General features: G+C 18.8%; 2 protein-coding genes and 1 pseudogene across 2 annotated transcripts, besides 1 other annotated feature; 2 read left to right on the forward strand and 1 right to left on the reverse strand.

Moving 5' to 3' along the window:
* Positions 1-4,677, forward strand: part of PADL01_0721800 — a 6,597-nt pseudogene extending 1,920 nt beyond the window's left edge.
* Positions 1-4,677: part of a sequence feature (conserved Plasmodium protein, unknown function) that runs on past the window's edge.
* Positions 4,678-5,136: 459 nt separating this feature from the next.
* On the reverse strand, positions 5,137-9,200 carry PADL01_0721900 (conserved Plasmodium protein, unknown function; the record flags this gene model as incomplete). Its single annotated transcript, XM_028681257.1, has 4 exons — positions 5,137-5,190; positions 5,307-5,440; positions 5,573-5,670; positions 5,827-9,200. The coding sequence occupies 4 exons, from the start codon at positions 9,198-9,200 to the stop codon at positions 5,137-5,139; spliced, it is 3,660 nt and encodes a 1,219-aa protein (XP_028537653.1).
* A 1,519-nt stretch (positions 9,201-10,719) lies between these two features.
* Positions 10,720-16,419, forward strand: PADL01_0722000 (Rab GTPase activator and protein kinase, putative; the record flags this gene model as incomplete). The annotated part of the gene is made up of 1 exon (XM_028681258.1): positions 10,720-16,419. The coding sequence occupies one exon, from the start codon at positions 10,720-10,722 to the stop codon at positions 16,417-16,419; it is 5,700 nt and encodes a 1,899-aa protein (XP_028537654.1).
* Between the last annotated feature and the right edge of the window lie 171 nt (positions 16,420-16,590).

The raw sequence follows: 16,590 nt of genomic DNA on the forward strand, positions 1-16,590 counted from the left end.
AGAAGTTTACATGAACAAAAAAATAGAAACACTATGGATCCTGTCACTCTTTCGATGATGGATGCTAAAAGTGGTCGCACGGTTGAGAGATTTGAAAATGGTGATGAAGGAGAAGGACATGTGAATAAAAAGAATGTTGAAGAGGAAGAAAATAAAAGAGATGATAATAATGATGACATTAATATGGATGGCATTAATATGGATGACATTAATATGGATGGCATTAACATGGATGACATTAACATGGATGGCATTAATATGGATGACATTAATATGGATGACATTAATATGGATGACAATAACATGGATGACAATAACAATGACAATAACAATGACAATAACAATGACAATAACAATGACAATAACAATGACAGTAACAATGATAATAAAAAAAATTTGGGACGTAGACAAGAGGACATTTTTGAAAGCAAAGGAGAAGAAAAAAAAACATTCGAACATAAAAACAAAATGAACAGAAAAACCATCAATTTTATAGACAATAATAATGAAAACAATTTAAATATGAAAGAAAATAAAAAAAACATTATTGCTAATAGACGTGCAAGTTACAGTGCTTTTATAAGGAATAATATGAAAAATAAAAAAAAATGGAATGAAGAGGATGTGTCAAAAAATGAAAAGGACATTAATATTAATACTCAAAGAGATTTAAAAAATAGATCAAGTGTGAAAACAACTATGAAAATGTCTGATGAAAAAAGAATGAGTGTATTAAATAATGTAATGCTAGAAAGTAAAGAATTAAATGTGAATGAAAATAAAAATGTATATGAAAATGTAACAGCTAAAAAAGAAAATGATAATATAAATAATATAAATAATATAAATAATGTAAATACTGGTAATAATAATAATAATAATAATGATGAACATGCCGTTGAAAATATAACATATAATAAATTACAAACAGAAAAATCAAAAAAAGATCTACATTATAATATAGAAGACAATACAGATAAAAGAGAAATGTATAATAAAATGGATGATGATGATAATGATAATGATGATGAAAAAAATGTATTGTTACATAATATAAATTATGAAGAACAAAAGGTAGAACATTATAATAATGATAATGCTTTTAAACATAAAAGAAAAACTTTTGTAGATACAAGCTATGAATATCCAAATGAAGATATATATAAAGAAAATAATCAAATAAATAAGTATTCAAATGAAGAAGAAAATAAACATGGTGAGGGAGAAAATAAATATGATGAAGAAGAAAATAAATATGATGAAGAAGAAAATAAATATGGTCAAAATATTGAATATGATCAAAATATTGAATATGATCAAAATATTGAATATAATCAAAATGTCGAGTATGATCAAAATGTCGAGTATGATCAAAATTTTGAAAAATCTCATCATCAAAATGCTGAAAAATCTCATTATCATTCAAATGTTCAGTCATCTCATTATCATTCAAATGTTCAATCATCTCATTATCATTCAAATGTTCAATCATCTCATTATCATCAAAATTTTGAAAAATCTCATTATAATTCAAATGTTGAATACACCGAATTTGAAGAAAGACAAGGCGAAAATTTCCCCCAAAAGAATAAAGAAGTAATAAATGATACCAAAGAATGTAAAGAAATGACAGAAAAGAAAAAAGAAGAAAATATGAAATTAAAAGAAACATTAAATGAGAATTTAGTAAAAAAACAAGAAATGGTAATAGATATAACAATAAATATTATAAGAAGGTGTCGTATATATTCACTTAAACAATTAAATATTGAAAAGAAGAATATGAATAATTTAATAAAATTATATGAAAATATACGTAATATGATATTTAAATTTATTAATAAAATAAATAATTTATATAATGTAAGTACAAATTTGGATGATGCATTATTAAAATATGAAGTTACTCAATTAAATTATAGTAAAACTAAAAATGCTATAGAAGCTCTTAAAAAATATAATTTAAAAATTGAAAATAAAATAAAAGAGAAAAAAATATTGTTACAAAAACAAACTGCAGTATTAGATAAGAAACAAACGAAAATCGAATTATTAACTCAACAGTTGAACAAATTAAAAGATATGTATGATAATGGTTCGACAAGGAAACAAGAAATTAATTTAATCAAATTGTATAAAGAAAAGGTAGAAGAGTTTAAAAAAATGGAAATAGTTAAAGGATTCCTAATAAAAAATATTAATAAATATGGAATCAATTTTGAGCTCTTAAATTATAATTATTATAATTTTTCAACATTATATGATTATAATAATATGGAGACATCTTTGTTTAAAAATGGGGATTCTCTTATCTATAAGAATGGATTATCTGAGGACCAAGTAGAAAAATCGAACAACCAAATGGATGGTAATAAAAAAAATAAAATAAAAAAATAAAAATAAAAAAATAAAAAAAAAAAAAAATAAAATAAAATAAAATAATAAATATTATTATTATATATATATATTATATATATATATATATTACATTGTGCATAGTATACATAGTAATAATATTCTAAATTGTAATAATGATTTTTTTTTTAATTAACAAATATATTAATTTTTATAAAACAGGAATGGCACTACTAAACAATAGGAATATAAACGCGAACAATAATATATATAGTAATGATGATAATCTTGAACGAGAAAAAAAATGGACGACACTCATAAAAAAGAATATCCTTACCAACATTGAAGGAAATGACAACAACAAAAATGATGATAGAACATTTGATATTAACGAATTATATAGAAAAGAATATAAATTAAAACGTTTACATAAAAAGATAAAGAGAAATACTTTTTTTAAAAATGAAATTTTTGAAGAAGATTTAAATTCTGAATGGCCTTATAATATAACAGTGGATATTATATTTTCAAATATATATAAACCCAAGCAAGAAAATGATAATTTTAATATATCTAGTCCATTAAAAATTAAAAATATGAAACATTTAATAGCTAATAAAATGCATATATTAAATAATGACTGTAATATGGATAGTAATAATAACAACATGAACCATCATCACCACAATAATAATAATAATAATAATATGAATCATAATAATAATAATAATAAAAATCATCATCTTAGTAACAATAAACCATATTTGAATTTATTTAGACCATATAAAATAGCAGTTGATTCATTTACCAATTTTAAAGATATTACTATAAATACATATTATAAATATATAAATAATGATAATATGTATTATCATATATGGAATAAAAATTATGATAAAGACAAATATAACATTCAAATTAATAATGTACATATTGGAAATAATTATAAAAAAAGAAAGACAAATACTAATTTATTAATTAATAATATCCAAAATTATTCTTATTATGGTAATGATGATTCATATATAGGAGTAGAATGGAAATTACAATTAGAAATTATAAAATACAAAATGATAGAAATAATAAATAAAAGATTACAAAAATATACTAATAAAGATATTAAATTAGTAAACATTAATAATAACAATCATAATAATAATAACAACAATAATAATAATAATAATAATAATATGGTTAATAATAAAAATGATAATATAGCGACAAAACCAAATAAAGAAGCATTAAAATATCTAATAGAAGAAATTGAATATTCTTTCTTTATATTAAATAATATTTTATTTCAATATAAACATTTATTAAAACATTTTCTGCATTTATCAAATACTTTTTTTGATTATTATCAAAATATTATAGTATTCAAAACGGTAGTATTACCTAGCCATGTATCATCTCATTCTTTCTGGTTGTATTTATATGTAAGTGCAGAAAAAAATATCATATAATAAGAAATATATATATATATATATGTATGTGTGTGTGTGTGTGTGTACACACCTGATTTTATTCCATTACATCATATTAAAATATATTGAATTATTTATTTTTTTTATTTTTTTTATTTTTTTTATTTTTTTTATTATTTTTATTTTTTTTATTATTTTTATTTTTTTTATTTTTTTTATTTTTTTAGATAAACTTAGAAGAGGCTTTCACCTTTGCTTCCCTCCTACATGGTATCGTTGAAATAAAAATTGAAAGTGTTGATGAGGAAGATAAATATAGTGAAGAGTGTAAAGAGATAAACAATAATATATTGAAAAGTTTGCAGCAGTGTATTTTTTCAATAAAATCAAAGTAATACAATAAAATAAAATATAATAAAATAATAATTCACAAGAATGATATATATTATGTATAATATATATGTGCATATTTTTATATATTTATTTTTTTATTTTTATATTTTTTTATTTTTATATTTTTTTATTTTTTTTATTATTTCATTAGGCCATTGGATATTACAAAAAGAATTAATTCATTGAATTTGGTTGATATAATTTATGCCGTCTTTATTAATGGTAAATTATGAAAATATTATGAACACACAAAATAAAGGAATACATACATATATAAATATTAATATATATATATATATATATATATATTTATATATTTATATATTTATTTATTTATTTATTTATTTTATTTTTAGAGAATTATAATTTCAATAGTTATAAAAACAGTATTGAGGAAAATATATCAAATCTGAAAACATGTGATGCTTTTATCAGTCAAATAATAGATAAGAAAATTATCGTGCCTATTGAAATAAAAAACAGTACCAACAAATTTATAGATTAACACAGTGTAGTGTATAAATATATTTACTGGTTACACAAAAATATATATATATATATATATATATATAGATATTTATTTATTTTTTTTATTTTTTTATTTTTTTTTTTTGTGTGTATGTTGTGATTTTTTATAAACGATAAATATTAACACATTTAAATGTACAGTGCCACATTTTATAAATTATTTTGTATTTTTATATTTTTATATTTTATTATTTTTTTTTTTAAATTTATAACTTATATATATACATCAAAAAAAATATAATCAAAAAAAAAATTAAAATGTTATAATAAAAGAATAATTAAATTGTGATAAAAAGACAATAAAATGGTAAGAAAATTAAAGGAAAAAAAAAAAAAAAAAATACAAAATAAATACATACATATATATATATATATATATATATATATATATATATATTTTTATGTATATATGCTTATATGTGAACAGAAAAAAAATTTAAGATTTTTTTGTCTCCAGAACGTAGGCATACATATATTCCATATTTTCGATCTAAAAAAAATAAAAATAAAAAAAAAAAAATAAAATAATATTAATTATATGTACATATAATTACATATATATATATATATATGTTTATGTTTATTTTTTATTTCTTTGTGTATTACTTGCAAATCTTTTAAATATTCCTCTTTTATTGGAACAATGAATATTGTATATTCCTTATTTATTATAACTGGTATGTTTTTCTTCTTACAAAAATGTTCACAGATATGAGTAAATTTCTTAGTCTGGCTCGATGCTGAAGAGGAAAATATAAAAATTTTTTAATGTATTTATAAATAAGCAAATAAAATATAAACATAATTATATATATAATTATATATATATATATATATTATTATTTATTTTTTTATTTTTTTTTTTATTTTACTTGGCCCTAATTGCCATATGGAATAATTGGTACAGGTACTTTTTATTTGTTTCAAATTTTTAATGTCACTCTTTGTTTCCACATTTAATTTGGAATATCTATAAAAATAAATATATAAATATATAAATATATATATATATATATATATATATATATATATATATATGTATGTATACAATTACATCTTTAATATATATATGTAAAGATTTATATATATAAATTCCATTGTTGAAAATAAAAAGATTATATATTACATTTTAAGTTTTGGATCTCCCTCATAAAAGTTTGCTATAAAATCACACTTATATTTTTGATTTACATAAAAAGCAATTATTTTTTCTTTTTTCTCATCTACACTATTATCATGTTGTATATCAGAATGGATACTATTATTGTGATCATTAAACATATTATCATCATTATAATCATGTTTATGTTCATTTAAATAATCTCTTTTATTTTTTTTACTATCTCTATAATGTTCATAATCATCTGCTTTTCTTTTTAGAATTCTTTGACTATCACTTTTATCATGATGAGAACTTTTATATGATTTACTTTTTCTATTATGATTATTTTTTTTATCAATTAGATAATTTGAATCTTTATGAACTTTTTTTTTTGAGTTATGATCATCATATTTATTATTATAATAACTATTACTATTTGTTGTATATCCTTTTTTGTGATGATTTCTTTTTAATAATGACATAGTTTTTGAATCAGCATAAGAATTATTTCTTCTATGATATTTTTTTTCTAATTTATCTTGTATTTCATTAGTATCTAAGAATCTTTTCTTTGACAAATTTATTTTTTGTTTATTATCCCATTCATTTAATATTGAAAAATCAATATTTAAAATTGTATTTTTAGATATTTGTATGCCAAACATATGATTTCTAGCATTTATTGCAGATTCTATAGTTTTATATTGTAAAAAAAAACAATTCTTATCATTTACATATTTAATATTTCTGATTTCTCCAAAAAAACTAAACATTGTTTTTAAGATATTTGCTGTATTGAAAAAATAATTTTTTAAAATATTTCCTACCCATAAACAGTTGTTAGGTTTATGTGGTGATGTAAATGTAACTAAAAAATTGTTTTCTTCTAAAATTTTTTTTGCCTCTGTTAGGTTTTTTATAGTTCTGAAGGTTAAATGTGCATACACATTTTTATTCTCATCATTATTAGGATGATTTATTTCATTTATACCACTATCATCATTCAGTTCTCCTTCTTTTTCTCCTTCTTTTTCTCCTTCTTTTTCTTCTTCCTTTTCTTCTTCCTTTTCTCCTTCCTTTTCTTCTTCCTTTTCTCCTTCATTTTCTTCTTCCTTTTCTTCTTCATCTACCTCTTCCCCTTCTTGTTCTTCCTTTTTCGTTTTAGCACGTCCTCTCTTTTTTCTTATTTTTTGAGGAGCTGCCTTTACCTTTTCTTGTTGACTTTTTCTTCTCCCACTTTTTTGTGTTATTTCCTTTTCTTTTAATTCGTCTTGTTTTTCATTATTATCATTCGTTTTATGATCATTCGTTTTATTCTCCTCATATGTGCTTCCCTCTTCTTTTATATTTATCTCACTGTTCATATGATCTTCTTTTTGTTCTTGTAAATGATGTAGATGTTGAGCATCCTTATTAAATGCGTCATGGTTGAATAACGTTTGATGATCATTTTTGACAGTATCAAAAAAGACAACATCGACACATGCATTATATATTTTATCAGTTGATAGCAGATTATTTATATAATCCTTTAATTTATGCGTATCTCTTAAATTTATAGGAATATTAGTTATTAACAAATATCTATTATACAATTTATATATATTAAATGATTGTAAAAAATCTAAATGATTTTCTTCTATAGATAAAGTAGTTGACCATTTTAATACTGTTTCTTCTTTTCTAGTAACCCATAAGTAATTATCATTCATTATATGTTCACTATGAATATTGAAAGGATTATTATCATTTATTTGAATAAATTCATTTATATTATAAAGTGAATTATCTTTGTTATCATTTTCATTATGAGTATTTATATAATTCATATTTTCTTTTTTGTTTTTCATATTGGATATAGATAAGCCTGTGAAATTATTATTATCATTAATTGGAGGGGGGGGGATATGTTTTGAATATAATCCTTTACTATAATTATCATTATTAATATAATTCTGTGAATATAAATTATTTTTTTGATAAGAAAAATTATAATTACTACTACCAAAAGTTCCAATATTATTATTATATTTTGATGATATAAGATTATTTCCTATATTATCAGTTGATACATTTATATATTTATTATTTACTAATTTGTTGTAGTTATTTTTTTCGTTTTTCATGATATTATTGTTCCCTCTATAAGGAGAATTATTTGTATATGCACGACTATTATTATAAGAAATATTATACTTATTATTATTATTATTATTATTATTAATATTATTAATATTATTCATATTATTTTCGTCGTCACTATAGTTATCATTATATTCATCCATATTATTATTATTATTATTATTATTATTGTTGTATATATTTGTTGGAGGAGGGGGGGGAGGTACATGTGAAAAATGATTACTATGATGAAAATGATCAGATATATCTTGCTGACCATTATTATTTGCTATATTTATATCAGCTATATTATTATATCCATCTGATGTTATCATATAATCATTATTTAAATGCACTGGTAAAGAAGAATCAAACATATTATTTTTTAGTAGAACATTTTTTCCTTTCATATGATTATTTTTATATAAAGGTGATTTATTATTATTATTTGTCATATTATTCATATAATATTTTTTATTTTTATATAAGACAACACTTTTCTTTATTGGATTACCTAAATGATCATATATAATATTTGAATTATCATTATAATTTTTACTATATAATTCTTGTTTATTATTTATAATATTTATATCATCATTATTTATATTATCTTCTATATATTCATTATTCATATTATATATATTTGTTTTCCTTTTATTTTCCATATCATTAATATTAGAAGTCTTTTTATAATTACCATATATAACTTGCATTCTTCTATTTTTTATTTTTAAATTATCTAAAAATTCTTTTGCTTTTTTTGCACTAGATAAAGATGTATATATAGCATGAACACCTTCATTATCATCCATATATATTTTTTCAACAGTTCCAAATATTTTTAATAACATTTCCAAATGATCATTTGATAATTCTAAATATATATTTAATAAAATTATTTCTTTATTTTCTTTATTCTTTTCTTTAACACGTTCATAAGGTATTTCATCTTCAACAACTTCTCCTTCTTCTTCTTCATCTGAAGATAAATTATTTAAAACTTCTTCAATTTTTTCGTTAATTTCATCTGGATTTAATAATTTACATTCCATATTTTGCATATCATCTTTATCATTTTTTTTATCCACAATATTATCTATTTCATCCTTTAAAGAATCTTCACATTTATTTTCATCTACATTATTATTACCATTCATATTATTCGTTTCATTTTTTCTTTCATCTTCTCCCTCCTCATCATAATCTATAGTTTCATCGTTATTTGTATCTTCATTGTTTATATTTTTTGAAGCGCTTCTTATCAATCCCCACATCTTTATCTATTCTTTTTATAATATTATAATAAACGGGTGCGCGTGAGAAATATGTGAAATGAGGAAAGAAAATATTCTTTTCTTTTTAAACACTTCAATGGATATAGATACTACTACGAATGTTATAACAATAAATATATATATATGATATATATATATATTATATTATATATATATTATATATATATATATTAAATATTTTTGAAAAAAAAAAAAAAAAAGGAACGTTAAAAGAATATAATTTGATGGAATTTTATGAATTCAAATAATACATAGTATATTTCTTAAAAATTACATTTATAGAATTAGGGGATGAGAAATAAAAAAAATGAAAGATTAATATATAACTAATGAAATAAATAAATGAATAAATAATTTTATATATAAATATAAAAATTATGAAAATGGAAATTATATATATATCTTTAATTCTATAAAATAAAAATCAAATATATTATATATACAAAATAAATATATACTTTTTTATATTTTATATAAACATGGGATTTTATTACACAAGCTAATAAAAAAATAAATAAAATAAAATAAATAAATATATAAATATATATATTATAAATATATACTATTAAGGAATATTATTATTATTTTTTTTTTTTACTTTAATCAAATTGGGTATATAATATATTTTAATTCATTTTCCTGATTTTTTAAAAAAAAAAAAAAAAAAAGGAAAAATATATAATATAAATATATAATATATATATATATATAATATATATTATAAATATAAGATTATTTAGTATATTATTTTATTTTCTTATTACTTAAATATATATATTTTTTCTTCTCATGAAAAAATATTAATATGAAGTTCTCCCCCCCTATTTATTTTTCATATATGGAAGGGAATAAAATATATAAGTTGATATTGAAAAAAATATATATATTATATAATATTATATGTATTTAAAATGATACATTTTAAATAATATATATATATATATATATATATTTTTTTTTTTATTTGTTAATTTTAATTTTTTTTTGTAAGGAAAATATTGATTATATTCTTATAAATTCATATATATAGTTTAAAAAAAAAAATAGAAAGGTATTATATATACAATAATATTAATTTGTAAATGTAACAGAATGTATGCCACCATATGAAAAAAAAAAAATATATATATATTATATGTATATAAATGTGTAACATATATTATATATATTATTGTGAATTATAATAAAAAGAATAAAATATATTAATTGTTAAATATAAATAGGTATAATTTAATTTTTTTTTTTTTTTTTTTTTTTTTATAAGACGTCTTTCTTATTATCAAATTGTATTTTTATCCATTTAAAAATATATAATTGTTCTTTAAAGAATATAAAAGAAATTTCTGATTTTTTTTTTTTTTTAATTTGTTTAAATCTAAAAATGAAAAATATAACCAGTTTTTCGTTTTTCTTTTTTGATTTTTCTGTTTAATTTTTCTGTTTAATTTTTCTTTTTAATTTTTACTTTTTTTTTTTTTTCCTTTTTTTTTTTTTTAAGATGTATTATGAAAGATGTAGATGTTCAGAATTTGTTCTTGGGTTTCAAAGTTATTCCTTAAGAACAAAGAGAACAAAAATAAAATATAAAAATAAAAAATGTAAAGGGGTTGATGAATTGAATTTTAGTGTGGATATGTGTGAAGAAGAATATATAAATAAAAATGTATCATCTTATTATTATAGTTATGAAAATGAATATAATAATATAGCTAGTAAATTTGAAAAAATAAAAAAGTTAAGTCATCCAAATATATGTACATATTATCATATGAGTAGAACAAATAATAATTATATTTTATGTTCTGAATATTATACTTTATCTTTATATGACCTTTTGAATGATGAAGATATTAATTGTGTAAATTTTAAATGTTTTAAAAAAATATTTAACAAAAATATATATAATAAAAATAAAAATGTATATAACATATATAATAATATAAAACATCCTATATATAATAATAATAATAATATTAATATGATTGATAAAAAAGGAAAGAAAAAAAAAATTATTGATAATATCATTTTAAATAATATTATTTATCAAATATTAAGTGCTGTTCAATATTTACATTCACACAATATTACTTTTTTAAATCTTACACCACATAATATTTTAATTACAGATGAAGGACATATAAAATTACATAATTATTGTATATCTTATTTGTTTCATAATGGTGATTCTACGTCTACTTATAAAGAAAATAAACATGTTCATTATTTTAAAAATAAATTAAATGACCATATCATATCCAAAAATGAAATATATGAAGAACAAACAAATAATAATAATTATTTCGATAAATTATTAACTGGTCAGAAAAAAAAAAATTACAAAATTAATAATCACATGATTTTATATATTGATCAATATTTTAAATATTATAATTTTTCTCATAACATATTATACCATGTTCCATTCTTATTGTTTTTTAATTTATTGCAGAATGAAAATATACACTTTATATATGATGTGTATAGACATATAGATATTTTCAACATAGGAATTATAATAATTCAAATCGTAAATGGATTATTAAACTTTTCATTCATCTTAGAAAACTTTATTTACTTTTATCATCTCCAAAAACTTACTGACATATCATATGATGATAATCGTGCAAAGGAATATAAACAAACTAAAAAATGTATTAACAATAAACTAAAAGATATAACAAATAAATTTAAACAAAAGGATATAAACTCCTTTAGTGATTCAGCTTTATATATCAAACCAAATATACTACCTTCTAAAGAAAAAAGAAAAACTATAAATATAAAAGGTAGTCATACATATAAACATAAATCAAATCAACAAATACATAATGAACAAAACAATCAAACCATGAAAAAAAAAAAAATTAACCGTGAACATTATAAAAAAAAAACAAACAAAATTAATAAAGAACAACACACTATTGAACAAATATATCAATATGCTTTATTGCTTAGAAGAAAAATAGTTGATATTAAAGAAGAAAAAAAAACAAATAATAAATATATCAAAACGAATTATACAAACAATGTAAAAACCAAACAAACAAACATATTAACTAAAAAAAAAAATGCTATAGATTCTTCTAAAAATGAAGTTATTTCCTCTACAAGTTTTAATATAAGTGAAAATAAAAAGTTTAAGTTTTTCTTTTTTAAGACATCTGAAAAAAATGATACTTTATTTAAAATACAAAATGTTTTTATCCTCATAATATACATGAAATTATTTTATATTTATTATTATTTAAAATATTATAAAAATAAAAAAAATAAAGAAATAAGCCTATTAAACGTAAATATACAGGACATATTCAAAAGGCTATGTAAACACAAATTAAATAAATATTCTTATCAATCGAAATACAGACATCACATAAATAAGTTGAAAAGAAAAAGTTATAATAACATCATATATGAAATAATAAAAAATATGATTGAATATTTTCTAAATTGTAAAGTAAATATTTCTTTTATTAAACTTATTGAAAATATGTACTCAGAATTTTTTACTATTCATTTATTAAAATCGAATTTAAGAAATATATTTTCTTCTGATCAAAATAAACAAAACGGAAATGAAAAAACGTTATTTCTAAATCTTTTACATAAGTGTTTATTATTAAATAACTTTCAATGTACCTCAACATCTTTGTTATCTCATTATTATTTTTTTTATAATGTTAATATTAATAAACATAAAAATTGTTTAGAAATAAATTATACAGGAAAAGATACCTTTAATATTCCGACAAATATGTCACTATTAGAAAATACAACTATCACAAATGAAAATATGTTAATGAATAAGGCTAATAGTATAAATAATATTATAGCGAATGCATGTACAAGTCATATTAATACAACTAACCATTTTCAAAATATTTCCCATAATAATAACAATAATAATAATAATAATAATAGTGATTTATATTTTAATTCTAATATTAAAAATGATAATCAACACATTACAGATACAAATAATAACTTAATTATAAATAACGAATCGAAACATATATTTAATCATATCTTATTAAATCAAAATGATGATAATATAACTTTTAATTCAAACTCTGTGAGGGAAATACCACCTGAACATGTTCAGGAAATAAATAAATTAAGCCAAGAAGAGCTAGCCAAAAAAAATTATTACAATCCATATTTGGTGGATTATCTTTTGAATGTCAGTAAATGGAATGAATGGAAAGATAAATATTTTATAAATAAAAAGGATATATTTTATTGGTTTCAAATGTTATATAATATAAATTATAATGAAGAATTAATGAATGTTAATTCTTTTCTTAAGTCTCCTAATATATTAAAAATACCATATGTACTTTATAAGAGGAAAGATGGAACATATAATGACATGTCACTTTTTTCTTTTTACAAATTGTATCTTTTAAAAAAATATGACAGTAATATATTATTTAACGTTTATGAAAATGTATCAACTTTTAAAAAAATATCAAAAGGAAAATATAAGAATATCAAAAAGATAATAAAACATGAAATTAATTATATCAAAGGGAGTGAAAAAAAAAGTGTATACACGTGTGTACCAAGAAAAAAGTGTGGAAATGATAAAGAAATTATATATATAAGTACCTATGAACTGTTGAAAAATAAGAGATTAAAAATTTTCAAAAATAACATGTTTAAAAAATATATGTGCATGTCAAACAACGATGGTGATATTTCCGACGTAATAAATAAAAAAAAAGAAATAACTGAATTATGGGAGAATAAAAAAAAAATACATGTATATGAACAGGAATATAATATAACAAAGAAAGGAAGAAAAAGAAAAAAAAAAAAAAAAAAAAAAAGAATTCCTTTATGGGAAAATAAAAATATAGTCACTCAAAGTAATAATAAAAATAAAAGTATGAATAATTATACCCATGAAAAAACAGATAATATGTACAATTCTTATAATGAATATGATGCTATAAATCATAATTATGATGATGATTTATTTATTTCATCCAATTTTTTTAATATTTCCTTTAATATTAATAATAAACATTCATATCCTTTATTTAATGACTACAACCTAAATACAGTTGGAATATATTTAAACGAATTTTATGATATAATAAAAGATGCTTATTCATTTATTAGGAAAAATGAGAATTCTATAAATCCTAAATCAAGTTGTATTTATACAAATAGTTTTTTTTTTATTTATCAATTTAAATTACATATTAAATATAACGAATTATTAAAATTTAATCCTCTTGATACCTTAACATTAATTAAAGAAATAAAATCAGGTTACCCATGTAATATGAGGAATGTTATTTATTTAATTTTACTTAATTATAATTACCATATCTTATTAAAAAAATCATATGAGAAAAAAGAAAAAATCAAAGATCAAATTGGTTGTATATTAATTTCTAAAAATAAACATGTAGACAAAAATGAAATAATAATTTATTCAAATAATAGTAATGTAAAGTATTGTATGTATTCAAAAAAATATAATTATAAACATAATAATAATAATAATATATTATTATTATTTAATATATTTAAAGACAAATGGATACATGATAATGATCTGATTGGTAGTTTGAAATTTCAAAAAAAGTTAATAAACTTATTAATATTAATAAATATAAAATTAAATATTCAGAATAAATATTTGAAATATTTATTTATTCCAATTATTTTATTATATTATAATAATATATATATAAGTTATAAATGTATAAAGAAAATTTTGCAAAAATATTTAATAGACTTTTATAATAATATTTATTATAGGAATGAATATATATATATTTTTAATAGTCTTTTAAATTATTACCTTCCGGAATTATCCATGTGGTTTTTTAAGAATAATATAAATATAATCAAAATTATAAAAAGTTGGATATACTCTTTATTTTGTGCCTTTTTTGATTTACAAAATATTTATTTATTATTAGACAATATTTTAATACAGCCATCGTCATATATAATATTTATTTGTATTAGTATATTAATGTCTTTGAAAAAATATCTTATGAATATTACAACAAATGAAAATATATACAAAAAAGTTTTTTCCTTATCAAAATTAATTAATCTGAATTTTATTTTAAATACTTCAAGTACTCTTTTTGAAAGGTGTCCTAAATATTATCTTCTATTTCCGTTCCATTTACAAATAGAAGGATCATATATGAATGAAAAATCAATATTATTTGATAAAGGAGGTAATGAAAATATAAGTAATCATATAAATTACATATCTCATTTAATTAGTGATAAAAAATGGATTAGATATTATGTTCATAGATATACCTTTAAAATATATATCAAAAATAAAAATAAAAAATTTATATGTATTAATAACAAGACACCTTTTATCCATATGGACTACAAAACGGCAGACACAAATGAAATTAATAATAATAATAATTACACAAATGAGTCATTTAAAGTTTTTAAAAAAAGTTATAAATCAAATGAATCATTAAAGCTAAAAAATTATTATAAATACTTTTTAAAATGTTATAAAACAAATAAACACAAAAAAAATGTAAATGAATTCATTTATTATAAAAAGGGGAATTTGAAAAATTGTGAACAAAGAAAGACAAAGGTAAATAAACAAAAAAATAAAATAAAAAATAATAATAATAATAATATATATATATATAATAATGGGCTAGCCAAAAATGTGAACAATCATAATAATATGAATAATTCATATCATGAGCTAGCCAAAAATATAAGCAATAAAAATAATATATATAATACATATTATGAACTAGCCAAAAATATGAACAATAAAAAAAAAAAAAAAAAAAAAAGGTTTAAAAATGTGGACATAGTTAAATTGAGTAATTTCCCAATTTTCCCATTTCTTGATATAAGACATATATTAAATGATTTCTGTATAGATGATTATATAATAGTTGATATGCGTTCTCTAGAAAACTTTAAAAAAAAAAAATTTAAATCATCTGTACATGTTAATACATTTTTAATTAATTTTAAAAAAGGCACATACAAGAATTACATTGATGATACATCATATGATGAAAATTTTACATTGAAGACTATTCTTCTTGTATTTAATAATTCGATATTAGATTATGATGCTATATATAATTTTTTAAATTTAAAAATAAAATATATAACTATATTATATGGTGGATTTACAAACGCCTTGAGTATCTTACCCGCAACATATTTTACATAGGTTAAACAAATAGCTGCACTTATAAAATACAACAAAATAAGACAAAATAAAAATATATCAAATTAAATAGAATGTGTCTTTAATATTTATATATTTATTATACTTGACATTGGAAAATTTTGTATATCTTAAGTAAGATATAATTTATAGTAATGTATTTTATACTTATAT

Source organism: Plasmodium sp. gorilla clade G2 (genome assembly GCF_900097015.1).
Source record: "Plasmodium sp. gorilla clade G2 genome assembly, chromosome: 7".
Lineage (NCBI taxonomy): Eukaryota > Apicomplexa > Aconoidasida > Haemosporida > Plasmodiidae > Plasmodium > Plasmodium adleri (nom. inval.).